Source organism: Saccopteryx leptura, chromosome 3 (assembly GCF_036850995.1).
Source record: "Saccopteryx leptura isolate mSacLep1 chromosome 3, mSacLep1_pri_phased_curated, whole genome shotgun sequence".
In the NCBI taxonomy this organism is placed as follows: domain Eukaryota; kingdom Metazoa; phylum Chordata; class Mammalia; order Chiroptera; family Emballonuridae; genus Saccopteryx; species Saccopteryx leptura.
This window is the reverse complement of record NC_089505.1, coordinates 90,560,174-90,587,526: the sequence shown is the minus strand read 5'-3', so window position 1 is coordinate 90,587,526 and position 27,353 is coordinate 90,560,174. Positions and strand designations below refer to the sequence as shown.

At 60.7% G+C, this 27,353-nt stretch overlaps 1 protein-coding gene across 9 annotated transcripts in view; it reads left to right on the top strand.

The window, feature by feature from the left end:
* The window catches only part of CASZ1 (castor zinc finger 1), a 150,602-nt gene extending 123,693 nt beyond the window's left edge, over window positions 1–26,909 (top strand). For 7 of the 9 annotated variants that reach the window (XM_066375046.1, XM_066375047.1, XM_066375048.1 and 4 more), the window contains 17 exons: window positions 2,885–3,719; window positions 4,752–4,820; window positions 6,409–6,499; window positions 7,269–7,433; window positions 8,402–8,574; window positions 8,826–9,676; window positions 12,049–12,184; window positions 12,421–12,484; window positions 13,785–13,939; window positions 14,078–14,200; window positions 15,161–15,499; window positions 17,008–17,206; window positions 18,016–18,187; window positions 20,091–20,242; window positions 20,373–20,514; window positions 21,145–21,432; window positions 23,358–26,909. In XM_066375046.1, the coding sequence (XP_066231143.1) occupies window positions 2,885–3,719; window positions 4,752–4,820; window positions 6,409–6,499; window positions 7,269–7,433; window positions 8,402–8,574; window positions 8,826–9,676; window positions 12,049–12,184; window positions 12,421–12,484; window positions 13,785–13,939; window positions 14,078–14,200; window positions 15,161–15,499; window positions 17,008–17,206; window positions 18,016–18,187; window positions 20,091–20,242; window positions 20,373–20,514; window positions 21,145–21,432; window positions 23,358–24,469 (5,066 nt within the window). In that variant the 3' untranslated portion in view covers window positions 24,470–26,909. The remainder of the gene's footprint in view (window positions 1–2,884; window positions 3,720–4,751; window positions 4,821–6,408; window positions 6,500–7,268; window positions 7,434–8,401; window positions 8,575–8,825; window positions 9,677–12,048; window positions 12,185–12,420; window positions 12,485–13,784; window positions 13,940–14,077; window positions 14,201–15,160; window positions 15,500–17,007; window positions 17,207–18,015; window positions 18,188–20,090; window positions 20,243–20,372; window positions 20,515–21,144; window positions 21,433–23,357) is intronic. The other 2 variants (XM_066375045.1, XM_066375053.1) reach the window with 2 other exon arrangements.
* Window positions 26,910–27,353: the final 444 nt, after the last annotated feature.

The following is a 27,353-nucleotide window of genomic DNA, read 5'->3' as shown; positions in this document are numbered from 1 at the left end:
TGGAGGGAGGAGCCTGTGGCGGAGATGGTACCACACAAGCTGGCTGTCACAGAGGCTGTTTCCCTCCTAGTGGTCCTGGGACAGGCCTGTCCTCCCTTCCTGCCACATCTCCTCCCTGATGTCTTTCCCGCTGTCTCACCACCCACCTCCTTCTCAGGGATCCTGGCTATCCTTAGCAGGACCTCTTGGGCAGGGCACAGGGCCACAGGGTGGCCCTGACCAAAGATCCCGTTACACCCGCCTGCCCCGGACACGGTCCTCTGGCTGACCTCTTTCCCACGAGGTGGCGAAGGCCCAGCTTCTCTGGTGTCTCCTTGTCCTCAGACTCAGGGCACCCCTGAGCTCCTTCTGCTCTGGGGAGAGAGGGCTGAGGTCCCGAGTGGGAAGGGGACACCCCTAGGACTGAAATGCCAAGATTTGGGGTCTTTTCTCAGCTCCCCAGCTTCCTTCCCAGGCCGCTGGCTGAGCCTCCCCTGCCTGCTCCCTGGTCCCCTTCCCCCTGCAGTGAGGGGCGCATCTCCTTCCCCGCGCGGGGAGCCCTGCGCAGCCACATAATTATGCATATAAGATATAAACAGAGCTGTTTAATTATCCTTCGCCACATCAGTGACAGAGTAATTAACAAACATTGCAAGATCAATGAGGAAAAGTGTGACCTTCAGTTTCCTCTGATAGGAAAAGCCCTTGCGGTTCCCAGACACAAGGTGATTGCGCTGGGCCTGAGGAGAGGGGAGGGGCGGGGACAAGGGCCACTGTCCCTCCGGAGCCCCGGCCCCTCCCATCCCCGGCTCTGCGCTCACCCACCTCTGCCCTGGACTCCCTCCTGCCTCCTCTCCTGCGGGGAGTGGGGAGCAGAGATGCCAGGAGATAGGGTGGCCTCCTGACCCCCAGCCTCACCCCTCTGGTTGGAGGCCCAGTGAGACTTCACGTGACACCTGGGAAGGTCTGCTCAGCCCTGGGCCCTGAGAGAGCCTGCTGGAGCCGGAACCCTCGTGGTTACCCACCGTGGGCTTGGCCCTTATGCTGCCTCCTTCGGGCCCTTGGCCTGGGGTGTGCAGGCCTGGGAGCTGCCCCCAGGACCCCTGCCTGTCCCCCTCCCTGCTCTAAGCCGCCTGCCCTTCAAGGCCTTCTGTTTCTCTGCCATATATAGTGAGGGCTCAGCTGCCTCCAGCTATTTTTAGCCCCTTTCCCTGGTCCCTGAGCCACTGAATCTGACAGTGAGAGCCCACTCCTCTGGGGCTGGGCCCCAAGCACCCTGTAGCTTAAGGTCAGGACAGCGGCCCGGCCCACAGGCCATGGCCCCACCCCACCCCCAGAGGACAGCTGTCGGTTGGCTCTTTGAGCCACTGGGCCCACCTCAGGTGCCATGGACTGCCAATGACTGTCCTCTTCGCACCTAGTGGGGTCCAGTCTCCCTAGGACTCTCTCCCCACCCACCCCTGGAAGCTCGGAGCCTCTCCACATCCTGCTGGGCTCTCTCTTGTGCCCAAGCCCAGTCTAGCTGAATGAGACCACCTCTAGGTGAGGTCTGAGGATTCCAGACCTGGCAGGTTGGGGTGGGGGTCAGGGGGAGACCCCCTATCCGCTGCCCTGCCGGAGTCCTGCGCCACCCACTCTGTCTTTGGCCACATCTTCCCCCCTGACTGAGGTCCTGCCCCTCTTGAGTGTGCCCGGGTATGCTGGCTCTGACAGGTGTAGAAAGAACACACACCTCTCCCGGGGCCTGATTCAGGGTGGGGCACATAGTAGGTGTTCAGCTAGTGTTCTGTACAGGAAGGAGCGTCTTCTGTGTGCTGAGGAGTCACACGTCCACTGGGGTGGAAGGTTGTGTGTGGAAGGAGGTGTTTCCAGAGAGAGACCCCGAGGAGTCGGGTCACCTCACCTCCCACCGTCCTGAGACTGGCCTTGGAAAGCTGGGCATGGGGTTCAGGTGCTGTGTCCGTGTGCGTCTGTAGAGTCGGCAGGTTGCCTAGACGTGAGCTTGACTGTGTGTGTGCACACGTGTTTCCCTGTGGGGAGGTTGCTCCAGGGTTCTCAGTGAACCCTGGCATGGACGGGGCGGGGGGCGGGGGGGCAGAAAGATGGGTTCCACTCAGGCCTGCTGCCCTGGGCCAGCGGGACCAGTCTCCCTGGCCCTGACCCTCCTCAGGGTGGCCCACCCTTGTGCATGAATGAGCACAAGTGACCAGAGGGTGACGGGAGGTTTGAAGTATTCCTAGGTCGTGGCTGCGGTGGGGGCCCTGAGTGACTCCAAGTGCGCACGGAGGCCGCTCTCTGCCCTCCGCAGCCCTGCTGCCTGGGACCACTAGTAATTTGGGGTTCTTGGAAGAGGGGCCACAAGGCCCGATCCTCCCAGGGATAGGGTACCTATGTGTCCATTTGTGGGGAGCAGGAAGGGTCCTCCAGGCAGACTCTGCCAGGCCAGCCCCGAACCCCACCCACAGGAGCTCCCGCAGCCTACCTGTCCCTGGCTCCTGTCCTCACCCCCATCCCTGGAGGCCGGTTTGGGCCTGGCCTTACTTCCAGTAAAATAACTTCTCTTTCATATTAGACCAAGACGAGAGAGCGGAGACATTTATGAAACTTTGTTTAATGTACTGAAAAGCCATCGGCCAGAACATTTAGGAAATTGATTTTCCTGGCATTGATGAACTCGTTTTATTTTACCCCAGTATTAATTACTTTTTTTTTAAACAAATTAATTTAAGAGTCGTAAAACCTAACAAGTGAGCCAAATGTCCATAGATCATGTCCCACTCCGCCCCTTCCCCACGCTGGCCCCTTCCCTCCGTGGGTGGGGGCTCATGTACTTGGTGGGGGGGGGCTGCTGTCCCTGGGCTCCCTGCTCCCTCCCAGAGGTGACTGCCCATCCTCCCCACCATAGGAGAGGCCTCCTCCCTGCGGGACTACGCGGCCTCCACCATGACCGAGTTCCTTGGCATGTTTGGCTACGACGACCAGAACACCAGGGACGAGCTGGCTAGGAAGATCAGCTTCGACAAGCTCCACGCGGGCCCCACGCCCGAAGCGGCCTCCTCTTCCATGCTGCCCACCTCGGAGGACGCCCTCAGCAAGCGGGCACGCTTCTCCAAGTACGAGGAATACATCCGCAAGCTCAAGGCCGGTGAGCAGCTCTCCTGGCCGGCCCACAGCACCAAGGCCGAGGAACGAGCCGGCAAGGAGGCCGTGGGCCCCCTGCCTGGACTGCGGCTGCCCAGCAACACGGCCCACCTGGAGACAAAGGCCACCATCCTACCCCTGCCCTCACACAGCAGCGTCCCCATGCAGGGCCTGGTGGCCCGTGCCTCCAAGTACGACTTCTTCATCCAGAAACTGAAGACGGGCGAGAACCTGCGACCTCAGAACGGGAGCACCTACAAGAAGCCATCTAAGTACGACCTGGAGAATGTCAAGTACTTGCACCTCTTCAAACCCGGGGAGGGCAGCCCCGACATGGGCGGGGCCATCGCCTTCAAGACCGGCAAGGTGGGCCGCCCCTCCAAGTACGACGTCCGGGCCATCCAGAAGCCGGGCCCTGCCAAGGTTCCACCCACGCCCAGCCTGGCTCCTGCTCCCCTCGCCAGTGTGCCCAGTGCACCCAGCGCCGCTGGGCCGGGCCCCGAGCCGCCTGCCTCCCTGCCCTTCAACACTCCCGAGTACCTGAAGTCGACCTTCTCCAAAACAGACTCGATCACCACGGGCACCGTCTCCACTGTCAAGTAAGGCACGCCCCGCCCCTGCGGCCAGCCCCCGCCAGAGGCCCCTTGCCCTGCCTTCGAAGCTCATGTTTGTGAACACACACTCACACCGTATGCGCATCTGCTGTGCACCCGCAGCCATACACGCTCGGATTCTCACACACGTGATTCCGCACATGCATGGGTGCACACATGCACATATGTACTTGTCCCTGGGTCCGCCTGATTGCTCCCACCCATTTCAGGGACCTACACATGACACATCCTGCTGTATACACTCGCTCACGCAGCTGGGTACTTCTGTACGTGTGCTCATCTGCTAACACATGTAGCACTGTTAGTGACTACTGTCACTCTGTTTGCTTGTGACAGGTTCTCCCTGCCTGCCACCACCAAGGCCAGACACAGGCTCTGCATTGAGGGTTCTAGAGTCCACGCTGGTGGTCGTGGCTCCCGGGTCCAGAGCCTGGGTCATGGGGAGGCAGCGAGGGAAGGAAGGTAGGAGGCTGGAGCAGGGGCGGACACACTTGGTGCCAACCCCTAGGCAATGGTGAAATGGTTGTTTGCAGATCTTCTGGGGCTGAATGAGCCTCTCCCCAGGAGATGGGGCCACGAGCTTGGGAGCAGAGCTGGCCTCTGGCTGGGGGCGCTTTTACGACCACCCAGCCACACTTGCTTGGTGCTGCTCTCTTGCCCCCTCCCCCAGGGTCTTCCCAATGATGCCTGCTACCCCTCCTCAGCCAGCAGTTCCTGACTTCTGGGGCGGGAGGGGGGTCAGGCCCCAGCTGCCAGGGCTTCTGCTCCAAGGCCAGACCCGTGCCCAAGGTGGAGCCCTCTAGCCCTGCCAGCCCAAGACCCCTTGCTGGACTCACTGCAGCGACACTGCACTTCTGCCAGTGGCCCCGCTCCATCCCACACTGAGGGCCTCAGAGCTCCACACAGCCAGGGAGACAAGGGCCAGGACCGCAGGGCAGAGAGCTGGCCCCACGCACTCCCAGGGCATGAGGCCGCCCCTGCCCGCTAATCACCTGTGCCCTGTGTGTCTCTCGCCAGGAACGGATTGCCCACAGATAAACCAGCTGTCACCGAAGATGTAAACATTTACCAGAAATATATTGCCAGGTAGGCCCCTGGGGAGGAGACTGACACGGAGAGAAGGTGGGTGGGGGGGCACCAGGAATGCCTGAGGACGATGGGACCATACGTCCATCTGACCGCTGGTGCCAAGGTGCCTGTTGCCTTCCCATCCCCACACACTCCTGCCCACAAGCTCCCCCAGGGACCGCCCCCTCGCTGGGGTCTGGGCCCCACGCCCCTGAGCAGTGTGCACCCCAGGCAGGACGGGGTACCTAAAGGGGCCCAGTGGCAAGGCCCGGCCACAGGTGAGCGCAGGCCGCCCCCCACAGCTCACATGGGGCCCTGGGGGAGTGTGGGCCCCTATGGACTGGCTGCAATGAGAAGGGGGTGTGGCCTCAGTGCTCCCTGGGCCAGGCCTTGACCCTCACCCCTGACTCCCGACCTGCCCCTTTACACCTGTAAGACAGCAGAATTGGCAGGTAAAGAACCTTCACCTCAGCAGGTTCCCCCCAAACCAGGCCCATGGCGGCCAGTGCCTGGCAGGCAGTGCCTGCAGGGGTCGCGCCCCCAAGGCTGTCTCCCGCTGACCTTCCAGGTTCTGCCCAACCCTCCCTGCATCCCCACCTCCCTGTCCCTCTCTGTCTCTGCAGCTTTGCTCCGCTCTTTATTATTATTATTATTATTATCATCATCATCATCATTATTATTAGGGCCTCTGCAGATGGCCCTTTTGGCAGCTTCAGCTTAAATATTTATGTGCGAGTGGTTTCTCCCCTCTACAAGGGGTTTCCTCTCACTCCTTCTCTCCCACAGTCCCAGCCGTCCTGGCCGGGCGGGCCGGCTGAGCGGCCACCCTCTCCGCAGTGGCCACAGCACACTCTCCACAGGGTGGCCGTCCCCGAGGCCGTGAGAGCCACGCCCGGCAGCCCTGGGCGGCACCAGGGCCCTGGCGGGCGCGGGGTTTTCTGGGAGGTGGGCCGCGGCCAGGCAGCTGGGGCTCCTGGCGTCTGCACGGGCCGGAGAGTGAGCTCCCTGCCTCGGGAAACCAGACAGATGCTAGGCTTTAAATATTCATAACTCAGCACTGTTTCAAGTGTCAGGAAAGCCCAAGACAGAGAGAGCCCGGTAACATCTCCCGGCAGCAGCGCCCTGGGCTGGCTCAGCCGGTGTCCCCAGCACCTGGCCCAGTGTGGAGCGGTGGGCAGCACCTGTAGGAAAGGCAGTTGGGCCACCTTGAGGACCCCGGCCTTCACCACCTCAGCCCACCCGGGTCTCTTTCCCCGTCTCTGCTCTGACTTTTGGCTTGCCGCCCCCAGCTCCTTCTTCCTCACTCCAGTGTCAAGCCTCTGTGGCTCTGTGCCACCGCCCAGGGCCCATGGGGCCGGCCTGCAGCTCAGCAGCTCAGTGGCTGCAGGCTTCCTGGTGAGCTCGGTCACCTGTCCTGGCCTTATCAGGCCTCTACAATGTCATGCCTGGAGACCACCCTCTGCCCCTCCAAAGCCCCACACAGGGCCCAGGGCACCTCTCTGGGGCATAAGCATAGACTCTTCGTGGCTGCTTAGGCCAAGAGCCCTGAAGGAGTCCTAACTGGACTGGCACGCAGAGAGGCCTGAGCCTGCCCCTCCTCCCGCAGGTTCTCTGGCAGTCAGCACTGCGGCCACATGCACTGCGCCTACCAGTACCGCGAACACTACCACTGCCTCGACCCTGAGTGCAACTTCCAGGTAATGCCCCTTGGGCAACCCGGCCTGCTCGCAGGGCCTTCTCAGGGGTGGGACGGGGGCTCAGTCCTCCTTGGGCCGCCCGAACTGAAGTCGGGCAGGCAAAAAGCCCAGAAAAACTACCAGCCTGTCCACGTTCCCAGAACCCTGTGCCCACAAGGCTTCTAGCAGGACCTAGAGCCATCTGCATCCTGGCGGTGACTCAGGTTTCCATTCCTTGAGTCTACCGTGAACCAAGGACTGCCGGATAGCCTAGATGCCTTATCTAACTGAGCTTCCCAATGTCCGTAAGGGATTGGTGTCACTGACCCATTTTCTAGGTGATGACACTGAGGCTCAGGCAGATTGTGACTTCTATTCAGAGCCTCCCTCTGGTGAGTGCAGAGCTAGTGAAAGTGAGGGGAGTGTGGGCAGTCGGCACAGGGGCTGCTCCCTGTCTCGCCAGGGAGCCCAGCCCGGCATGGCCCATAGGTGGCCCCAAGCAAAGTGAGTTGTGTTGTCACCATCAGAGCCCCTACCTGAAGGACGTGCCCCAGTTCATTCTCTCTGCTCCTGGGCATGACTACTGGGAGTGGGGGGGGGGGTCAGGGGAGCGTCTGTGGTTCTGGAACTTGTTCCCTCCAAGGTGCAGTGGGCCTGCCTTGGGGCAGCCCGGGCTGCCTCGGCCCCGAGCTGAGGGTTACTTGTAGGGCGGCCTGAGGGGCCCGGGCCAGCAGCGGGCCGAGCGCTCTGGCCCACGCGGCGCTCTGGCCCCCGCGGCGCTCTCCCACAGAGGTTCACGAGCAAGCAGGACGTGATCCGGCACTACAACATGCACAAGAAGCGGGACAACTCGCTGCAGCACGGCTTCATGCGCTTCAGCCCGCTGGACGACTGCAGCGTCTACTACCACGGCTGCCACCTCAACGGGAAGAGCACCCACTACCACTGCATGCAGGTGCCCTCCCCCCCCAGCCCCGCCCCCCCCCCCGGAGGCAGGGCTGCCTCCCCGACCCGGAGGCGGAGGCGGAGGGCGGGCAGGACAGCAGGCACGGGCGTCCAGGGCTGGCCTGGGCAGCGGCTGGTGGGCCAGGGCGGGGCCTTCCCCATGGCCATACTTGGTGTGGGTGAAATTCAGCGAGCTGTTTATACAGACCGACATTTTTCAGGCTTTAACACCAAGAGCAGCATCGCAAAACGGTTCCTGAGGAGGTTTTTGTTTAATTCTTTGTTTTAATGCCACACAGAGTCTGGGCTTTTTCAAGGTGTCAGGTCCAGGGGGAGCGACTTTGGGTTGCACATAGCAGCTGCTGTGCCTCCCCCAGTATTTGCTGGGGTTGTTATGGCCTCCGTGAAACAACCTGGGCCGGGACGAGAGGGGGGCTCGCTCCCCGGGCTCTGAGATGGTGCAGACATTGGCACGGCACGGCCTTCAGGAGTGTTCGGATTCCACTGGTTTTTACTCAATATGGCAACATTGCCTGCCTTGGCCCCGCTGAGGTGGGTGGGGAGGGCCCTGTGCCAGGAACCATCCACTAAGTGAGTCCCTGGGCTAAAGGTGACCGCCAGACCCCAGGGTTCAGCCCTGCCCAGCCTTGGAGGCTTTAGAGGTAGTGCCACAAACTGGGACTCCAGACCACTTCCTAAAAGACCGGGCTCTCATGCCTATGCCGGGCTGTGTCCTGGGTCCCTGAAGACAGCCTGACCCTCAGCATAGGCAGGGAGGTTTTCTACTGTGGTTTCTAAGTTAGCCTTCTCGATCCCCCAGCTGGGTGTTTACAGGTGCAAAGCTCCCCTGAGGAGAGGGGTGGGGGGTCAGTGGTCTGAGGCCCCGAGGCCCCAGCTGCGTCCATCAGAACAGCCCCTCTGACATGGGCCCAGTGGTGCCCGGCCTCTGCTCGCCTGACCGCTGTTCTGGCCCTGTAGGTGGGCTGTAACAAGGTGTACACCAGCACGTCGGACGTGATGACGCACGAGAACTTCCACAAGAAGAACACCCAGCTCATCAACGACGGCTTCCAGCGCTTCCGAGCCACCGAGGACTGCGGCACGGCCGACTGCCAGTTCTATGGGCAGAAGACCACACACTTCCACTGCAGGTGACTGGGAGGCTTTCTGGCCGGGGGAGGGATGGAAGGCTTGGGAACCAGGTCCAAGGGTCGGTGTGCTCAAGGGCTCTGTGTGCTCAAGGGAGCAGGAACAGGGGTAGAGGGCTGCTCAGAGGCCCCGCCCCAGGGTCCAGCCTGGTCGTTCATGGGAGGCCCAGACCTCCTGGGCCCCGGTAGGAACAGGGCAGGGCCTCCCCCTGGCCCCACAAGACCCCGTGACAGGCTCCCAATGTCCCATCCAGGCGCCCTGGCTGCACATTCACCTTCAAGAACAAGTGTGACATCGAGAAGCACAAGAGCTACCACATCAAGGATGACGCCTATGCCAAAGACGGCTTCAAGAAGTTCTACAAGTACGAAGAGTGCAAGTACGAGGGCTGCGTGTACAGCAAGGCCACCAACCACTTCCACTGCATCCGCGCCGGCTGCGGCTTCACCTTCACCTCCACCAGCCAGATGACCTCGCACAAGCGCAAGCACGAGCGCCGGCACATCCGCTCCTCCGGCGTGTTGGGCCTGCCGCCCTCGCTGCTGGGCGCCAAGGACACCGAGCACGAGGAGTCCAGCAACGATGACCTGGTGGACTTCTCTGCCCTGAGCAGCAAGAACTCCAGCCTGAGCGCCTCCCCCACCAGCCAGCAGTCCTCCGCCTCCCTGGCCGCTGCCGCCGCTGCCACAGCCACCGCTGAGGCCGTGGCCAGCGCCACCAAGCCTCCCAACAGCAAGATCTCCGGGCTGCTGTCCCAGGGCCTGCCCGGCTCCATCCCTCTGGCACTGGCCCTCTCCAACTCAGGCCTGCCCACCGCTGCCTCCTACTTCCCCATCCTTCCGGGCCGGGGGAGCGCCTCCCTGCCTGTGGGCACCCCCAGCCTAATGGGAGCCATGTCATCTGGGGCAGCAGCCTCCGCAACCCCTGATGCGCCCGCTCTGGCCGCCTCGGGAGCTGGTGACTCGGCCCCTGCAGCTGCCACCTCTGTCTCGGTGCCCCCCGCCTCCCTCATGGAGAGGATCTCCGCAAGCAAGGGCCTCATCTCGCCCATGATGGCCAGGCTGGCCGCGGCCGCCCTCAAGCCCTCTGCCACCTTTGATCCAGGTGAGCAGGCCGGGCCCTGCCCAGGAAGCAAGCACCTTGCAGACTGCAGGAGCTCCCCAGCCTCGGCCTGGGGTTGCAGAGCCAAGTGGGGGTGGGGTGTTTGGCAGAGGCATCTTCCTACTCCCTGCAGCCGAGTCTCTTGCCCCTCAGACCCCCCTCTCTGCCTCATCTCTGCCTCCATCCTGTTTATTTCCTCTCTGGGGCTCCTCGTTCTGACCTGCCCCCCTCCTCCCTCCAAGCAGCTCTTGCTTCTGTCTCATCTGTGAGGCGGGGGCAGTGACCCTGACGGCATGGCGTGCCTGGGCGTCCTGAGCCACCGCTCGCTGCCCCCTCCCTGGTCTTCTCACCCTGCCGAGTCCCCAGTTCAGCCCCTGATGGGAACGGCCCGAGAGCCCCAGTTTCCTTAGGGCTTCTTCCAGGTGACGTGGGGGAGACACAAGTCCAGCCCAGTGGCGGGTGGCCGCCCTTCAGGAACACTCGGGGAGATTCGTGCTGGGACAGCCCCCTCAAGGTTGAGCACACCCTTCCCAGGCTCCCCCTCTCGGCCGATCCTGTCCAGTAGAACTTTCTGCCACAACGGACATGTGCTCTTCTGTACTGTCCGGCATGATAGCCGCAAGTCACCTGTGGCTCCTGAGGGCTTAAACTTGGCTAGTGTGACCAAGGAACCAGATTCAGTTGGAATGTCTTCTAAGTTTAGTCACGCCATTCGTTCCCACGTGAGGGGCAGGATGTGGAGCCAGTCATACCCCTGTCCCCTTGCTACTGGCTCACCGTAGGAAGCGGTCCTCCTTTCCCTCAGGTTTTCTGCTCTTTTAAAATGGTTTCTGCTTTTTTTTCCTCTGGCATTTCTTGGCTCCTCCATTGTCCTTGCTCCTTGCCCATGTCCCCCATCTCCGTGTAGTTAGCATGAGTCAAATCTGTGAGAAGAGTTGGCTCAGGTCTGGGGCATAGCTCACTGCATTCATCCGACCACCGCTGGTGCTCGCTGAGGGCCCGGCACCAAGTGGGTGCTAGGGACACGTCAGGGAAGAAGACAGACAAAAGCCCGCCTTGTGGAGCTGATGGAACAGTGTGGGGATAGTCTTTCCCAGGCACATAGCTAGAAGGTGGCCAAGTTGAGACTCGGACCTCACCAGCCTGGCTCCTGAGCCCGCACGCCCTGCTTCCCCACGAGACTGTCTCGAGACCAGCTGTGACTGTGGGTCCCTGTGGCCCAGACCTCCCAGGGAGGGCCGCCAGTGCTCGGCAGCAGCGAGGCTGGGCCCTCTTTCCCTGGGGACCTTGGGCGAGTGACTGGAGAGCTGCTGGAATGTGGACACTCTGAGTTCTGAAAACTATCATGTCCCCAGTGGGATGCTCCTGTTACCTGGCAGCTTGCGGCCCATCTTACATTCCTGGGAGGGACATCGGGGACTGCCCAGGGCCACGCCTCTCTGGCCAGGTGCCCGCAAGCTGGGGTGGAGCCCCTCTGAGGCCACATGGGGCTCAGTGGCCAGACAGTCAAGCACTTCCTTTTCAAGAGAAAAATCTCCTTTCCCCAAAAGAAAGGTCAAGCCAGAGGAAGAGGGCTCGTTTTCCTTTATTTTTTAATAAAATGCCACTTGCTGTCTGTGAAGCAGCTCTCTGTCAGCTGCAATGCCTGGGGGCAGATTAATATTTCAGTCACTTGGGGATCATGGAGGAAGCCTCGGTGGACACGTCCCTGTCAGCAACTTCTTTTGCCCCTACTCTGCTAGGCCTTCCATGTCCTCTGCCCCCACGCCCACACCCCGACAGCTCCCACCCGGCCCCAGCCAGCCCAGTTGCATGTCCCTGTCCTGGACAGCTTGACGGGCGAGGTCACATAGTTTGAACTGCTCTGATTGGCTGTCAGCTTCCATAGCCCTGACCCAGCAGATGCCCCTCCTGGGCATGCTCAGTGGAAGGCAGGACCGTCGCCTCGGCAACAGTGGGATGGGGACCTGCGGAGGGGGCGCCGTTCCCAGTCTAGATCTGCCACTTTCCCTCAGCGTTAACAGAGTCTTTAATAAAAGCCTAAGCGGCAGCCCCACAAATTGACTGTGACAGTCGGTGGGGGACATGAAGGGCCCCCACGCCCGTCCCAGCCCCCTCCCTAGTCTCCCGCCCTTCTCATCCAGGAGGCCCTGAGCCTGGACAACTTTGACATAATTTTGCAATAATTATCACTTGAAGAATTGCCACACAGGGGCGAACGTCACAGGCAATCACGTCAGTGGGGAGAAGCGCTGACCAGCAGCCCAGGGGCCCCCGGCCACCCTGCCCACTGCCCTCCCCTTCGGGGGTTCCGGTTTGTGCCCATAGGAAGCCCGCAGCCCCTCTAACGCCATCTTCCCTCCACTCCCGTGTAGGAAGTGGGCAGCAAGCCGCCCCTGCCAGGTTTCCCCCTGCCCCGGTGAAGCAGGAGCCCGGTGAGAACGCTGGTGCCCCCGGGCCCCATGAGGCCTCCCAGGACCGCAGTTTAGACCTGACTGTGAAGGAGCCCAGGTGAGGCGAGGCCGGGCCTCCTGCTCTGCACCCCTGCAGGAGGCTCGGGGCACGGCACCCTCGGAGCTAGACCCCACAGGGGACAGGGGCCAAGCCCTCCGGGCAAGGGGTCATCCCCCCTGCCCAGGCAGATAGAACAGGCTGGCCACAGCCCCAGGGCCAGGCTGGGAGGGCTGAGGCCCCGGGCTCCGTCCCACGTACGTCTGAGCTAAAGCCCCTTGGTTTGTGTGTTCTAGTAATGAATCAAATGGCCACGCAGTCCCGGCAAATTCATCTCTTTTATCCTCGCTTATGAATAAGGTAAGAACCATCCATCACACGCCTCCCGTTCCCCCACCCAGAGAAATTAAAGCTGCGCTGGGGGGTGGGGGGGGATGTGTTTGTTTTTTAATGTTTTGCCTCTAATAAGATGAGTTTGTACCATTTAAATTTTGAGGCCATTTTTCATCGGATATAATTTCAGAGCCACTGCTTACAAATTAATTTAATGAACTGGCTGAAGAAATATATTCCAGCCTCTGACACCCTTTTTTTCCCTTCAGATGGAAGGCTCCGAAAGCTTTTCCAGAGCCCTCTAACTTCTTTCACCGTTAGTTATTAATGTTATTTATTTAGTTTATATATTTTTTGTTTGTTTAAAAAAAGGGGTGGGGGGCGGGGGGCCGAAGTGGGAGCAAAGCATCAATTTCCACTTTTCGGGTTGAGTAATAGTCTCGGACGCCTTCCACTGAGGTCGCTCCTGAATATTTATTTTAAATAATGCAGGGTCTTTGTAAATTATACATCATCTCAAATATATTTTCCCCCTTCACATGATAAATTTGACTACAGCAAGATTAATTTGGTTACTGTACACAAGTGACTGTTGAGAGGGAGCCGGGCCTGGGCTGGACTTCACGGGGTGGGGGCCTTTGACAGGGAAGGAGCCTCCCGCTGCCCTCTGCCCTCTGCCCTCTGCCCTCTGCCCAGCACCTGGTGCCTCTTCCTTCCCACCCTCTTCTGCTTGCTGTTCTCTCCTTTTTCCTCCTTAGGCCGCTGCCCCCTGCACCCCCCGTCCCTTCCTGCCGGAGCCTTGGCCTTGCCTCTCTGTGGCCGCCCCCCCTTCCACCTCCTGGCCGGGCATCCAGCTGTCTCCCTCTGACCCCATGAGCCTCTCTCCTCCCCCCCACCCCTGCTCCTTTGTGTGCCTCCTCTCATTCTCAAGGAAGTCGTAGGGGTCCCTCACCCCTCCTCCTCCTGCACTGCTTTTGAGAACCTGGCAGGAAAGGAGCCAGGGAGTCCGGGGAGAGACAGCCTAGAGGGTACACCCTGATGAGCCTCTCGTCTCAGCCTTGGCCTGAGCGAGGGCCCCCAGCCGCACGGGGTTGTGTGCAGGAGCCCTGGTGTCTCCGCGGAGCCGGCGCACATCCGTCTGCTCAGAGAGGGCTTTTCTGTGGCCAGAGCCCCTCAGGGCAAGGACTGCTCTCCTGCTGCCAGCACTGCTGTGCTTTGGGTCATGGTGACAGGCCCAAGTGGCCCAGAGCCGGGGCTGCTCCCAGGGCAGCCCGATCTGTGTCCTGAGGTCCCCCAGCCCCACGCATGGCCCCTGTCCTCCTCACAGATGTCTCAGGGCAACCCCAACCTTGGCAGCCTATTGCACATCAAGGCGGAAGCAGAGGGGCACCCGGCCGCAGAGTCCTCGCCCTTCCTGGGCAAGGCCACGAAGGCGCTGGTTCCGGAGAGGCCGTCAGAACCCTGGAAGGTGTACCTGCGCAGGTGAGGGGCTGGCCGGGAGAGCCCGGGGAGGGGGGGGCTGTGCCCACACGTCCTGCTGGTCGGCGCCCAGCAGCACCTCGCAGCCCGGCCTCGCCAGAGCCCCGGCGCCTCCTCTAACCAGCCGGCTCCTCTGGTCAGGTTTGGTACCAAGGACTTCTGCAACGCCCAGTGCGACTTCCTGCACAAGGCCCACTTCCACTGCGTGGTGGAGGAGTGCGGCGCGCTTTTCAGCACCCTGGATGGGGCCATCAAGCATGCCAAGTGAGTTGGGGGGCCTGGGAAGGGGCCGTTTAAACTCAGCCCCGTTTATCCCTGCTCAGCTCCGGGCTGGTTCGGGCTGGAGGCTGCACAGACCTCTCCTTGCCTTCCAAACCAGACTTGTGCTCATTTCCCACCAGATCCTAGAAGCTTAGATGGCTTCTTCTTAGAAGGTACTGCCCTAGACAGGCAGCCTTCCCCGTCCTTTCACCTGCTCGGCCCCGGCCAGGTCCTCGAGCGAGAGCACCCAGGCCCAGCGCAGCCAGCAGCCCTCCCGCGGGCGCTCCCTCCAGAGCCGGCTGCAGAGACCCAGCCCTGAGCCAGGCAGGGGCCCGCGGCCTCCACTTTTCCAAGCCAAAGCATTGTGTTTGTAAGATTCTCTTTGACCTATAAAGAATGAAATTAACTTATAAAACCCATTGAGCATTGAGCTGAAAAGCAGCAAGCCCAGCCGTTTGTTGCGATTGGACCTGGAACTTACAAACATTTAAAACAGATCGTCCCTGCTTCCTAAGCCCGGACAGGGCTCTCTGAGAGGCAGCCCCTGCTGTGGGTCTGCAGAGGAGCTGACTGTGATACTGAGACCTGCCTTTACATTTTGGAGCAGGCTCTGGAAAGACGGGTTTCATGAGCCAGGGCCTGCTGTCCTGTCCTCCCCCCCCCCCCCAACACCACCACCACCATGGAGGAAGGAGCTAGGGCCAGACGCATCGGGAAGGTCACAAGTAGGAAGGAGGTGCAGTTGGGACTGAGCAAAGTGCAGGACTGGAGGACACAGTCCTCTCTCAGTCCTTCCCTGCTGGTGGTAACCGGCGCTGGGGACGAGATGAGCACACTGGGCCCTGGGCTTTGAAGGCAGATGGGCAGGACCTAGGATACCCAGGCCTTCCTGGCAGGGGAGCGCTCACCTGCTCAGGGCCCCCTCCACTCCCCACCTGAGCCACCCCCTTCCGCCTCTTGCAGCTTCCACTTCCGGACAGAGGGAGGAGCTGTGAAAGGAAACACAGAGGCCGCCTTCCCAGCCTCGGCCTCCGAGACCAAACCTTCCGTGGCCCCTTCGTCCCCTGCAACGCCTCCCGTCACCACGGCCACGGTTTCCGCTCTGGAGGGGCCCACTCCCAGCCTGGCCGCGGTGCCCTCCACCCCCACCCTGCTCGCCTGGAAGCAGCTGGCTTCCACCATACCCCAGATGCCTCAGATTCCAGCGTCAGTGCCTCACCTGCCCACTTCGCCCTTGGCAACGACTTCTCTCGAAAACGCCAAGCCCCAGGTCAAACCCGGATTCCTCCAGTTCCAGGAGAAGTGAGTCCCTCGATGAGCCGGGAGTCCTGTGTCCCCCGCGTGTCTCGGGAGTAGGTGCTGGCAGGGAGTAGCGAGGAGGCCCTGCTCCCTGGCCTGCAGTAAGCCCTGGCTGTCCTCAGCCTTCTGGGATACGGTCATCAGACATTGTCCTTCTAGCCAAAGATGCTGCTGTCTGACCTCTCTGCCTGTTCCCAGAGCAGGTGGCCAGGGTGGGGGGAGGCGGTGGTGGGAGTGGTCACGGTTCCAGAGGGCCGGTGGCAACACTGCAAAGGAGTGACCAAGGTGGGCCAGGAGTGGCAGTCCGTGCCTGCAAGGAAGGCTGCGTCTCCCTCCCTCCGGGCCGCCTTGTTGGTCTCCTCTGTGGCTCACATCCACGGCTGAGTCTCTGCAGGGCAAGGGAGTCAGGGGTTGGGGTGAAGGGGCTAGGCCCCCATCCAAGCCCACATCTACCTGCACAGTGGTCTGAGCTCTTAGGGCTGGAAGAGACCTTCCTCACTGGCTGGTGGTGGCTACTTGCGGCGAGAACGGTGACTCTGTATCATATGTGTGCGGCTTCCTGTTCTCAATAAAAAGTAATAAATTGGATGTGAACATAACACCACCTGAGTGGCAGCTGTCCTCCCTCTTTGAGCACCTGGGGCCGGGCCCACTGCATGGAAGGGGACCTGCACGCCTCTCCCCCCTCCCCGTCCTCTGCCCCCATTCGCCTCCCCAGAGCTGCAGCCCTTTGAGTTTTCCAGGCTTGGTCAGAGTTCCCCCGCCCCGGCCCGATGTGAGGTGCAGCACCCTCCATGCCTGTCTGCAGCCCAGGCAGCAGGCATCTGGGGCAGGGGCTGCCGCTCACAGGGCCAGCCAGCCACGAGGGCTCGGCCCAGCACGCCGCCCGCCCCCGCCAGCCCTGCTACTTCGCTAGCTTGTGAGCTTCTGTGAGTGGGTGGACACCCCAAGCCCCGAACTGACCCTGGGAACCCTGGCAGTTGTGGCTCTGAGTAGGACCTGACACCAGACACACATTCCCACTAGCCAAGGCCCTGTGGTAGCAAAGCTCCTGGTAGGGCTCCCCACCCATCTGCACCCTGTCTGTCAGCCACATCCAGGGCTGTGCCCATGCCATGTCAGTCAGACCTTGCTGGCATCCCGCCAGGGCTGGCTGCGCCATCCCTCATTTTCATATCCAAGAAGTTATTGCAGACATCCTTATCTAGAATCCTGAGGTGTGGCCCTGGAAACTACGTGTCCCAGCATGCAATGCTCTGGGCAGCCTGCATACTGGAATCCCTTATGCACCATCAGAGCTCCAAAAAGCAGGCAGGAATGCATGCTGGGATCTGTAGTCTCCTCAAGCTGAATCATCCTATTGATCAGGAGGGCAGTCCGGGGCGGGGGCCATTCCTCTTGATGGCACCATCAGGGACTGGGAAGCAGAACTCAACACAAGCAAACGTCAGGGTATCGCGGGGAGGGCACAGGGGACGCCAATAACTTTCTGGGCTGTGGTTTCATTCCAGCGATCCTTGCCTCGCAACGGACTGCAAGTATGCCAATAAGTTCCACTTCCACTGTCTCTTTGGGAACTGCAAGTACGTCTGCAAAACCTCCGGCAAGGCCGAGTCCCACTGCCTGGACCACATCAACCCCAACAACAACCTGGTGAACGTGCGAGACCAGTTTGCTTACTACTCCCTGCAGTGTCTCTGCCCCAACCAGGTCAGCGCTGGGGGTTGGGGCGGCCGGGGGGGGGGGGGGGGGGGTGGCAGGGAGGGGCAGGGAGCAGGGCAGTGCTGCCCCAGGACCAGCTCCTCCTGGCAGAGATTCTGTTTCTCACACCTTCTTTGAATTGGCCTCCTCCAGACTCTGGAAAGGACTCTGTCTGCCCCTGGGCCCTGCAGGCCCTGGGCAGGGGCTCAGATCGGTGCTCAGTTGGTGAAGTCTGTCATTTCATCCTAACCATTGGTGGTGACTAGATGCTGGGCAGCCACTCTGTCCTTGGCATCATTCTGTCTCCTGGGACTAGCGAGGCTCCCTTTCCCCAAAGGCCTAGATTTTAAAATAGGCACCTTGGACACAGAAAGAGATTGAACTGTCTTTGCCCCAGACAGAAAGGAAAGATCAGATTTAGCATAAAGGCCTACGTCCTTTATAGTGAGCACACTGAGGAGTCTGGCTCTAGATCTAGATACACAGAGAAGTGTGAGGATATATATTAGTCATGTCTGCCTAGGTGGGAGCATAAAGAGAAGAGTGCTGGGATGGATTAGTGATGTCTGCACTGGGCGTGGGTCTAGAGACTGATGGCAACAATACCAGGGAGGATGGTTTAGTCAAATGACCAAAGGGACATACTGCTTGTTAACATATGAAAGGTCTTCACCTGGTTGTGTTTTCTGATTCGGAGCACGGAAGCAGACATATGCCAGGGGGCTGCCACAGCCCAGAGGCCCAGAGCAGGTGGGAGCTCACGGAAACTGCCTACCTGGTCCTGACACTCCTGGCCCTCCCCCTCCCCCTCCCTGCAGCACTGCGAGTTCCGGATGCGCGGGCACTACCACTGTCTCCGCACCGGCTGCTACTTTGTGACCAACATCACCACCAAGCTGCCGTGGCACATAAAGAAGCACGAGAAAGCCGAGCGGCGGGCGGCCAACGGGTTCAAGTATTTCACCAAGCGTGAGGAGTGCGGCCGGCTAGGTACTGAAGGCCAGGGCTGGGGACAGGGACTTCCAGTAGGCGGCAGGGCTGTGTGGCTCTGGCCCCTGGGGCCATGATAGTCTGGGTCACTTCTCTTAGCACCTGCCTCCGTCCCCAGCATATCAGGCTCCGTGTTTTGTTTAAAATGTCCCAGCTATTACAGGCCTGGCCTTGTCAAACTGGGAAAACAGTCAGTACCCGAGAGCCCATGAAAAGGGGTGCGGGGGACTTGGAGCCGGGCCCCCAGTTTGGGGAAACTCGGGGGGGGGGGCACACCAAGGTGTGCCAGCCTCAGCTTGGTTCTCTTTCCTCTTCAAGAGGGCTTTCCAGTGAGTGTGGGTCAGGAGCCCCTGAAGTCCCCTGTCCTGGGATCTTTTTCCATGGCTTGAAGTATGAGAGTTTTGTCCCAAATGCATTGCAGTGTATTTGGTTGTTGGTCCATTCATTCAGCAGACAGTTACTGAGGAGCAGCCATGGGCCGGGCTCTGGGCCATTGTAGGAGGTTTTGGGGTGGGTGGTGGCAGCGGCAGCTAAGGATTTTTTGTCATCTACTGTGGCCAGCACTGTGCTCAGTACTGAGGACCTTGTGGGACAGGCATGTACATGATGAGCTAAGCCCAGAGCCTCTCTGACTTGGGGTGAACCAGAGCAAATTGGCCACTTGGAAGAGGAGGCCACACACGGCCCCTAGCTTGGCAGCAGATGCCTTGGAGTTAAGGCTGCTGCTAAGAGCTGGGCCCCCAGTAAGGAAGCTGTCCCCCAGCCCCAGAACAGAGCCTCCCAGAGCTTGCCCTGCAGGTGCCTGTGGGGAGGGGCTCCAGGACCAGCAGGCAGAGGGCGGGGCCTCCCCTCCTGCCTCAGGATGGAGCCTGCTGCTTGCAGGCCTGCGCATGAAGGACAACCGTCTGCCCAAGAAGGGACTGGAGGCTGGAGGGCAGGTGGTAGCCAGGCAGGCTGGACAGAGACACCTGCACTGTAGGCAACCCGTTTTGTGACTCAGGGGGGCATGGCTACAGGGTCCTGGGGGAGCACCCGGGGGCGGGGGCGCTCCCTGCTGCAGGCTGGCCTTCCAATAGGGGCAGGGGAAGGTACTCAGAGTCAACTGGCAGAAAAGAGAAGGAACAAACCTTCCCTCCAAGTATTAATTCAAACAGAATTCATGGCCGGGGAGAGGGTTGGTAACCATGGCAACAGATGTCAACACTCAGTGGCCTCTGCTGTTCCTGGGCTCGGTTTACAGGTGTCAGGGTATTCTGTAGTTGCTGTTATTTACTCAACTTTGGGTGTTTGGGGTGGTAGCTGGGGCCAAACAAAGCTGGGGGATGATATAAGACACCTGGCCTGCGCAGGCGCCATGGCAACGGACAGGCCTTCACCTGCCCACGGCTGATACTGTTTCAATTCCGCCTGCCAGTTCTGTTTGTTCTCAGCCCAGAGCAAAGCAGAGGTGGGAGGGGGTGGGGCAGGGGGCCAGCCGGCTGGCAGCCATCTAAACGAGGTCTGGGGTCAGGCAGCACCCAGGACCCCAGAGATGTGGAGACAGGTGGCTTGCTAGGAAGTGGCTAGCCCAGTGGCCTGGTCATTAGGGTCCTTCGCTCTGGATCCATGGACCACTCAGGGTTTGGGGCAGGGGATGGGGGCCAGCCTGCCATTGTCACATGCCTCTAGGATGGCTGGAAGGGAGGCCCAGGCTTTGGACAGACAGGTGGCCTAGGATTTCCTGAGGGTGGTGTGGGGTACCAGCCCTCCTCCTAGGAATGTCACCATGGGGGAAATGCCCTTTCTCCAGATGGTATCTGCCTTGGCCACACATCCCCCGGCCCAGAACAGTGTCTGACACGCAATAGATGCGCTGAGCCTTGGTCGGCTGGGAGGCTCATGGCCGAGGGGGCTGTGTCCACAGGCTGCAAGTACAACCAGGTGAACAGCCACTTCCACTGCATCCGGGAGGGCTGCCAGTTCTCCTTCCTCCTCAAACACCAGATGACCTCCCACGCCCGCAAGCACATGCGCAGGATGCTGGGGAAGAACTTCGACCGGGTGCCCTCCTCCCAGGTGAGAGCTCGGCCAAGGGTCCCACTCCTGTCTCCAGGTGCTGGCCGTGCCCGCCCAGATCGGCAGCCTGTCCTCTGGGGGCAGCACAGCCCGCAGCCCAGCTTCCTCAGGGACCCCTGCTTCCTTCCAGGGCCCCCCGAGCCTGCTGGACACTGAGACAGATGAGTACATGGATTACACCGGCTGCAGCCCGGGCGCCATGTCCTCTGAGTCGTCCACCATGGACCGAAGCTGCTCCAGCACCCCCGTGGGCAACGAGAGCACAGCAGCAGGTGAGCGGGCAGCCGGGGGCCAGGGAACAGCAGGCGTGGGCAGGGCAGGAAGGCACAGAGCAGGCCGGAGAGCTTCCAGCCTGCACCAGGCCCCCCGCCCAAGGCCAGCGCTGCCGGGCCCGTTTTAGGACAGGAGGTTCGCAGTCAAGTGGTCTCGAAGGAAGACAGGCCAGTCTGCGGCCGAGCCAGCTGGCCTGGGACGTGGGTCGTAGAGGCTACCTCTGCCATCCTGCCCACCTTCCCGGGGAGGACCCAGGCTTGTCCTCTCAGAGCTGTGGAGTATAGCAGCACAGCCCCCATCCAATGAGCAGGCGCCTGTCCCGCCCCGTCTGGCTCTTCTGCCTTTGTCCCCTGCACGGTCCTTGGGCCCTAGAGCAGGGTCCCCCGGGCAGGGCTCTGCTGCAGGCCCTCGCCAACCCCCGTGTGACCCCTCCGTGCCCCGCCTCCCTCCCCCTCTGTCTCCTGCCACTCTGCCCTCTGTTCCTAGTACCTCTCCGCTCATCTGTCCACGTGTTTTCATATCATACTTGCTTCTACCATTGGGTTTCTCATTTTGGTTCTTTTTTGTTTGTTTCTTCTTTGTTTTTTGTTTTGTTTTGTTTTGTTTCTGCTTTTCTCCACTCTCTCCAGGCTGCCCGGCTCCTCCTCCTCCTCCTCTTCCTCCTCCTGCTGCCGCCGGCGACCAGGCTGCCCGCGTGGCTCCACCGCCCCCGCTGACCCCATCCTTTGCCCCGGCCGTGCTCCGGGCGCCCCTCCCCGCCCTCCCATGCCTCTTCTCTCCACCCTGTCTCTCATACTCTCTGCTCAGTGCCACTCTCGGAGCCACCCGGGGCCTGGCCCACCCCATCAGCAGCCCGCCTGTCACTGCCACTCCAACTCCAATAAAAAGTGACGTCCCCCTAGTTCAGGATGCTGCAGGTAACTCACACATGCCTCCTCGCCGGTGTCTGTTGCCCCAGCCAAACCCTGAGGCTGGGGGCCAGGACCGGACCCTTTTCTGTGGCCTGTCGGGCCAAGAACGGGGCCACCCTCGGCCCCTCACAGCCCAGCATCCTTGCAATCAGAGAGCCTGGTCTGTCACCCAGGGTTTGTTCCTCTCAGCTTCTGCTCAGCATGGGGCAGGCCACAGTGTCACCACCAGTGCCCCCCAGGGTTCGCCCCATCTCGGCAACTGGCCAGAGGCCTGCCGGTGGCAGTGCCTGCCCTGCCCCTAGATCCTGGCAGCCAGGCCGAAGCTTGCCCCTTCTGTTCTTGGGAGCGCACTTGGGGTCTGACCCAAGGGAGGCAGAGGTGTTCTTGGGCAGGTTGTCAGTGCCTGGGACCTGCCCAGTTCGGGGGTCCTGCCACCAGCCTGAACCCCACCCTGTAGCCAAGCAGGAAGAGGGAGCATCTGTGGCCCAGGCCCCCGTGTACTAAATGGCAGAGGTGCCACCCAATGTCTGCTGCCCCGCTTGATGGGACCTGCCCTCCCCTGTCCATGGTGTAGTTCCCACGTGGCTCTGTCCCTCCCTCTATTCATCCTTGCCACACATTCTACCTGAGAGCCAGGCACTGTGCCAGGCTCAGGGCTGAGGCAGAGAGCAGGGCTGGGGCCCCCCTGGTGGGATTTAGCCCATGGACAGCTCTGGCATAACCAGATGGAGCCCTCTGACCTCAGACCCACCTGATCTCCAGGCCCCAGGCCCTCCCCTGCCCCCTGCCAGGGACCCCCACCTCATTGCCATCCTTGGTTTCTCTTCACATGCCAAGGGCGGGTGACTGGGTCCCAAGTGGACTGTGTGGCAGGGTGGCGCCATGGAGGCTGGCGTCCTAGGCAGGTTCACGGAGATCGAGCAGGTCAGCCATGTGGGAAGCGCCTGGAGGATGCCCACCCCCCGCTCTGGGTAGGGCTAGGCCTGAGGGCTTCTCTGTTGTTTCCGCAGTGTGGGGCAGGGAGTGCCAGGTCTGCCAGCCCTCCCCCCAACTGTGCGGCCTGGGGGTTCTCCCCTCACCCTGCAGCTCTCAGGGTCATTGTGTGTGTCCCCCCCCCCCCAGAAGCACAGCCACCATTGATTGGACAGCCCTGGCAATGGGCCATCCTAGTCCAGGGAAGTAGTTGGGGCTGGGAGGGCGGGCACAGATAGGCACCCATCCGCTGCCTAAGCCCCTGCTCTAACCCAGCCCCTCAGCAAAACTGCCCTCTCCTGGCTCACTGGGGACAGAAAAACACAACAAGACCCTAAAGAACCTTCTGGTACCAAGCAGAAGACCGTGCTCCTCAGGGCAAGGAGTTACAGCCCCAGAGAGCCCAGGGCACTTGGCGCCCCTTTTGAAAGTAGCCTGGTCCCATGAGCAGACAGGCGGGCCCCAGGGAAGCCGGTTAGCTGGCAGAGAGGGAGCCGGCCTGTCCCTCATTAGAGGCCCGCGTGTGATGGTGTCTTGGCCCTCATCCAACTTGGGTAATTACACTCTGCCGACCTAGATTCCCCCTTCAGCTTCAATTAGCGCCAGGACGTGTCCTCACTTCCCACCCAAACTGGCCAGGAAGCAGCCACCATCTCCCCCAGAGCTGCTCCCTCTGCCACCCCGGGCAGATGCCTGTGTGGTCATTCTGCAGACATGGATGACACAGGGGAAGCCTGGGGCTCCCTGGCTATCCTGGGCAGGGAAGGGGGGGCGGGTGTAGCGGGAGAGTCACCAACCCCCACAGCCACAAAAGACGAGTTGTCCCTAAATGCTTCCCTCTGGCCACCATGCTGCCAGGTTCAGGGACCCTGCGTGTGTGTATGTGTCATGGGTGGGAGTGGGAGGGAGACCCTGGGACGGTGCCCACGGGGGCACTGACCTCCCTTGCCCCTCCCCAGGGAACACCATCTCCATGCCGACAGCCTCAGGGGCGAAAAAGCGCTTCTGGATCATTGAGGATATGTCGCCCTTCGGGAAGCGGCGCAAGACAGCCTCCTCCCGCAAGATGCTGGACGAGGGCATGATGCTGGAGGGCTTCCGGCGCTTTGACCTCTACGAGGACTGCAAGGATGCGGCCTGCCAGTTCTCGCTCAAGGTCACCCACTACCACTGCACGCGTGAAAACTGCGGCTACAAGTTCTGTGGGCGCACGCACATGTACAAGCACGCGCAGCACCATGACCGCGTGGACAACCTCGTGCTGGACGACTTCAAGCGCTTCAAGGCCTCGCTCAGCTGCCACTTTGCCGACTGCCCCTTCTCGGGCACCAGCACCCACTTCCACTGCCTGCGCTGCCGCTTCCGCTGCACCGACAGCACCAAGGTCACGGCACACCGCAAGCACCATGGCAAGCAGGACGTGATCAGCGCGGCCGGCTTCTGCCAGTTCAGCTCAAGCGCCGACTGTGCCGTGCCCGACTGCAAGTACAAGCTCAAGTGCTCGCACTTCCACTGCACCTACCCCGGTTGCCGCCACACGGTCGTGGGCATGTCCCAGATGGACTCGCACAAGCGCAAGCACGAGAAGCAGGAGCGAGGCGAGCCCAGCGCCGAGGGCCCCGCGCCCGGCCCGGCCACTGGGGGTCTGGACAGCTCGCTTTCGCTGGGCACTGAGCCTGGGGGCTCTCTGCTCTTCTTGCAGACGGCTGCCGCGAGCCTGGGGCTGGGGTTGGGCGATGCGGGGGACCCTGGCCCTCCTGATGGCCCTGGGCCCCACGACAGCCCCAGGGCGCCCGCGCCCGGCCCCGCGCCTGGGGAGTCGTCGCAGGAGGACGAGGAGGAGGAGTTGGAGCTGAATGAGGAGGAGGCGGATGAGGATGAGGACGACGACGAAGAGGACGAGGACGACGATGACGACGACGAGGACGAGGACGATGAGGAGGAGGAGGAGGAGGACCTGCGCACCGACTCAGAGGAGTCGCTGCCCGAGGCGGGGCCGGGGGCGCGGAGCCCGGAGCCAGTGGCTGTGGGCGCCCCCGCGCCCTCCGCGCCGGCCCCAGCCTCGCCCTAGCCGCGGGGGAGCGCTGGGCCAGCTGCCCGGGAGCGCGCCCCTCCGTTCATCGTCGTTGTTACTAATTTTGTAAGAAGTGGTATTTATATGTCAGGCTTCCCTCTGTACAGAGCTAGATGTCGTCGCGGCTCCAGCGGCTGGGCGCCCCGGGCTCGGCCCCCGCCGCCCGCCGGTGCTTGCGGACCCCGAGTCCGTCTCAGGGCAGAGGCGGGCCCCTCTGGTGCTCCGGGGTCGCCCCGCGCCTGGGCGCCCCGCTCTAGCTGCGTTTCGGGGATCTTCTTCAGGGAAATAGAAGGTGCTCTTGTCCGGGCTGGGAGAGGGGAGCTGGGGTCCCCGAGGGCGAGGTGGGCACAAACCCAGAGCAGCTGCCCCAGGCGACCCTCCCCGCGGCCGGACCCCAGGCCCCACGCCCACACCGGTGGGATCCCTCATTGCTCAGGACGGGGACGGGCGCTGGGGGGCGCGCTGGGACCCCCACCCCTAACCACCGGAGGCGGGGGCCCGTTCACACACCTGGGGCCCCCTCCCTCCTGGCCCGGGGGGGCGGGGCAGGAGGAGGCAGCACGTGACACTAACAAGGACCGCGGAGGAAACCGCATGGCGTCCTCAGGGCCGGGAGTTCCGCGGCCACTCGCCCCCCCCCCCCCCCCCCCGCAGAGCCTGGCTCCGCATCGCCCCAAGGGCTGGGGCTGGCAGGGGCGCCCCTGGGCCGACCTGGTGACTGCCCGGTGAAAGGAGGCCATGTTCCCTCACGAACGGGAGAGCTGGGTGGGAACGGGAGAGCTGGGCTGGGGTGTGGAGCCCAACCGGGTCTCGACCACCCCAGGTGGTGGGAACAGGAAAGATGCGACTGTTTGGGGCTTTCATATTCAAAGTGGATAAAATGCGAGAAAGTTGTACAGTATTTTTCCTGTCAAGGTTATTATTCTACATAGAACAAAACATTTTTAAAAAGCAGTGCGGAGGAGAGGGCACAGACCTGCCTCCCGCCAGCCCTGAGGTTGGAAACCGAGTGCGGTCACTCACGGGGTTGGTTTCGCGCGTACTTTAGAGGCCTTACCAGTCTCAAGGCCGCTGTCTTCACACGAGCACTGACGGGAGCTGCGTGATTCCAACGTTTAACTTGAATTTTGTAGAGGCGAGAGAAAAGGACTATTACTGTTGATAAAAGTTTGTAGTTAATTTAACATTTGAGTTTTCCTCTTGGTTATGCGTGTGGCTTTAAAGGGCTTCCCCCCCCACCCCCCACCCCAGTTTATTCTATTGTTTGGGATGCTTCTTTGTTGGTGTCACCCACCCAGATTTGGTTCCCTTTTCAAAACATCCCCCCCTTTCCTGGAGATGATGAGGTAGGTCACCAAGTCCAGAGCAGGGCCACACATGATAGGCACACCCCTGGCCAGTGCTGTGAGAGTGACAGGGACCCAGGGTAGGCAGCCCATGGCCCCTGCTGTTCACCTTCTCTCCACCAGGCCACCAGCTGGTCTCAGGTTGGACCCTGAGACTCTGGCCACAGGAAGAGAGCAAGTCTAGGGGAGGTCCTGTCATCCAGGGCCACCTCACTATAGGTCTTTAAGGGGAGTCCTACCCAACTGGGGGCGGTGGTTTCCTTTTTCTTTTTCTTTTCTTTCTTTTTTTTTTTTTGTCCTCTTGGCTGCCCACAGCCAGAAAGCCAGGACCATCTGAACTGGAGAGGGAGCAGGGAGGGAGGAGGGGTCAGATGGGAGTGGAGCTGATTCAGCAGGAAAGACGTTTCTAAAACAGCCCCCCCCCCCCAGAGCCTCCTGAGTTCCGTGGGCACCACGTGCTGCTGCTGAGCATTCGCCCAGACCTTGTGCCCTGACCACAGAACCGGTGAGTCTGTGGAAGGAGTTTTGTAAAGGAAAAAAAGAAACATTTTTCAATGTAGCAAAATCAAACAAAATTTTAAAAATAAAAAAAAAGAGAAGACGCCGACAGTGCGAAGTCTAGCCTTTTGTAACCTTCATATTGCACACTAGGACTATAAGCCATTGCTAGCTCATTTTGAATTTTAATGTGTAATTTTTGTTTTTATTTTCTTTCTGTGGGGAAAACAATGCTTGATCCACCAATGCTCTTTTTAATGTTTTATAACTATGTATGTGTATATATATAAATATAAAATAATATGTATGCACACATGTGTGTATATATCTATATGTATATACATATATAGATATATAGAGATATATAGAGAGGTTTTGAGATGGAAACTGCAGAACGTGAGAACCGAACTGAACAGCGTGCGCTCTGATTACTTGAATCTGGTCTCCTCGGCACCTGGTTATTAAGAACTGAATATTTTTCCACTTGAATTTAGTGCTATTAGAAATTTAATATATGTGTTTTATTTATTTGATTTTTTTTTTTTTTGCATGACTGATGCAAGGTTTGACATTTTCACTCAATAAAAACTGGAAAAAAAATCTTATCAAGTTATCTTTTATCTTTTCAAGTCAGCCCCAAGCAGCTGGCGGTGACCCTGCAACCCTGGCAGTGAAGGGGGAAGACCAATTGCGGGATCAGGCCAAGTTCTCCCAGGTGGCTGGGGCGGGGGGGGGGGGGCACTTGGACCTGGTGTATCTGGAGGGTGGCCCCTTCCCTCCACCCTGCCTGAAGGCCCTGTAGGAGACTCAGGGCCTGCCTGCGGGCAGAGGCTATTGACATGGAAGCCTCGGGCCTCCAGGCCTTCGGCAAAGGCCCCATGGGCCCCAGGAGCTCCCAAGCACCCCCAGCTTGGCCAGCCCCCCTCTGTCCGCCAGGGCTGCTGGGCAGGCACTTGGCAGGGTCATCTCTCCGTCTCCTCCCTCAGCTTCTTCCTCCTTCCTGCAGGGACCTGCCTGGGCCGGGAGCGGTGCGTTCC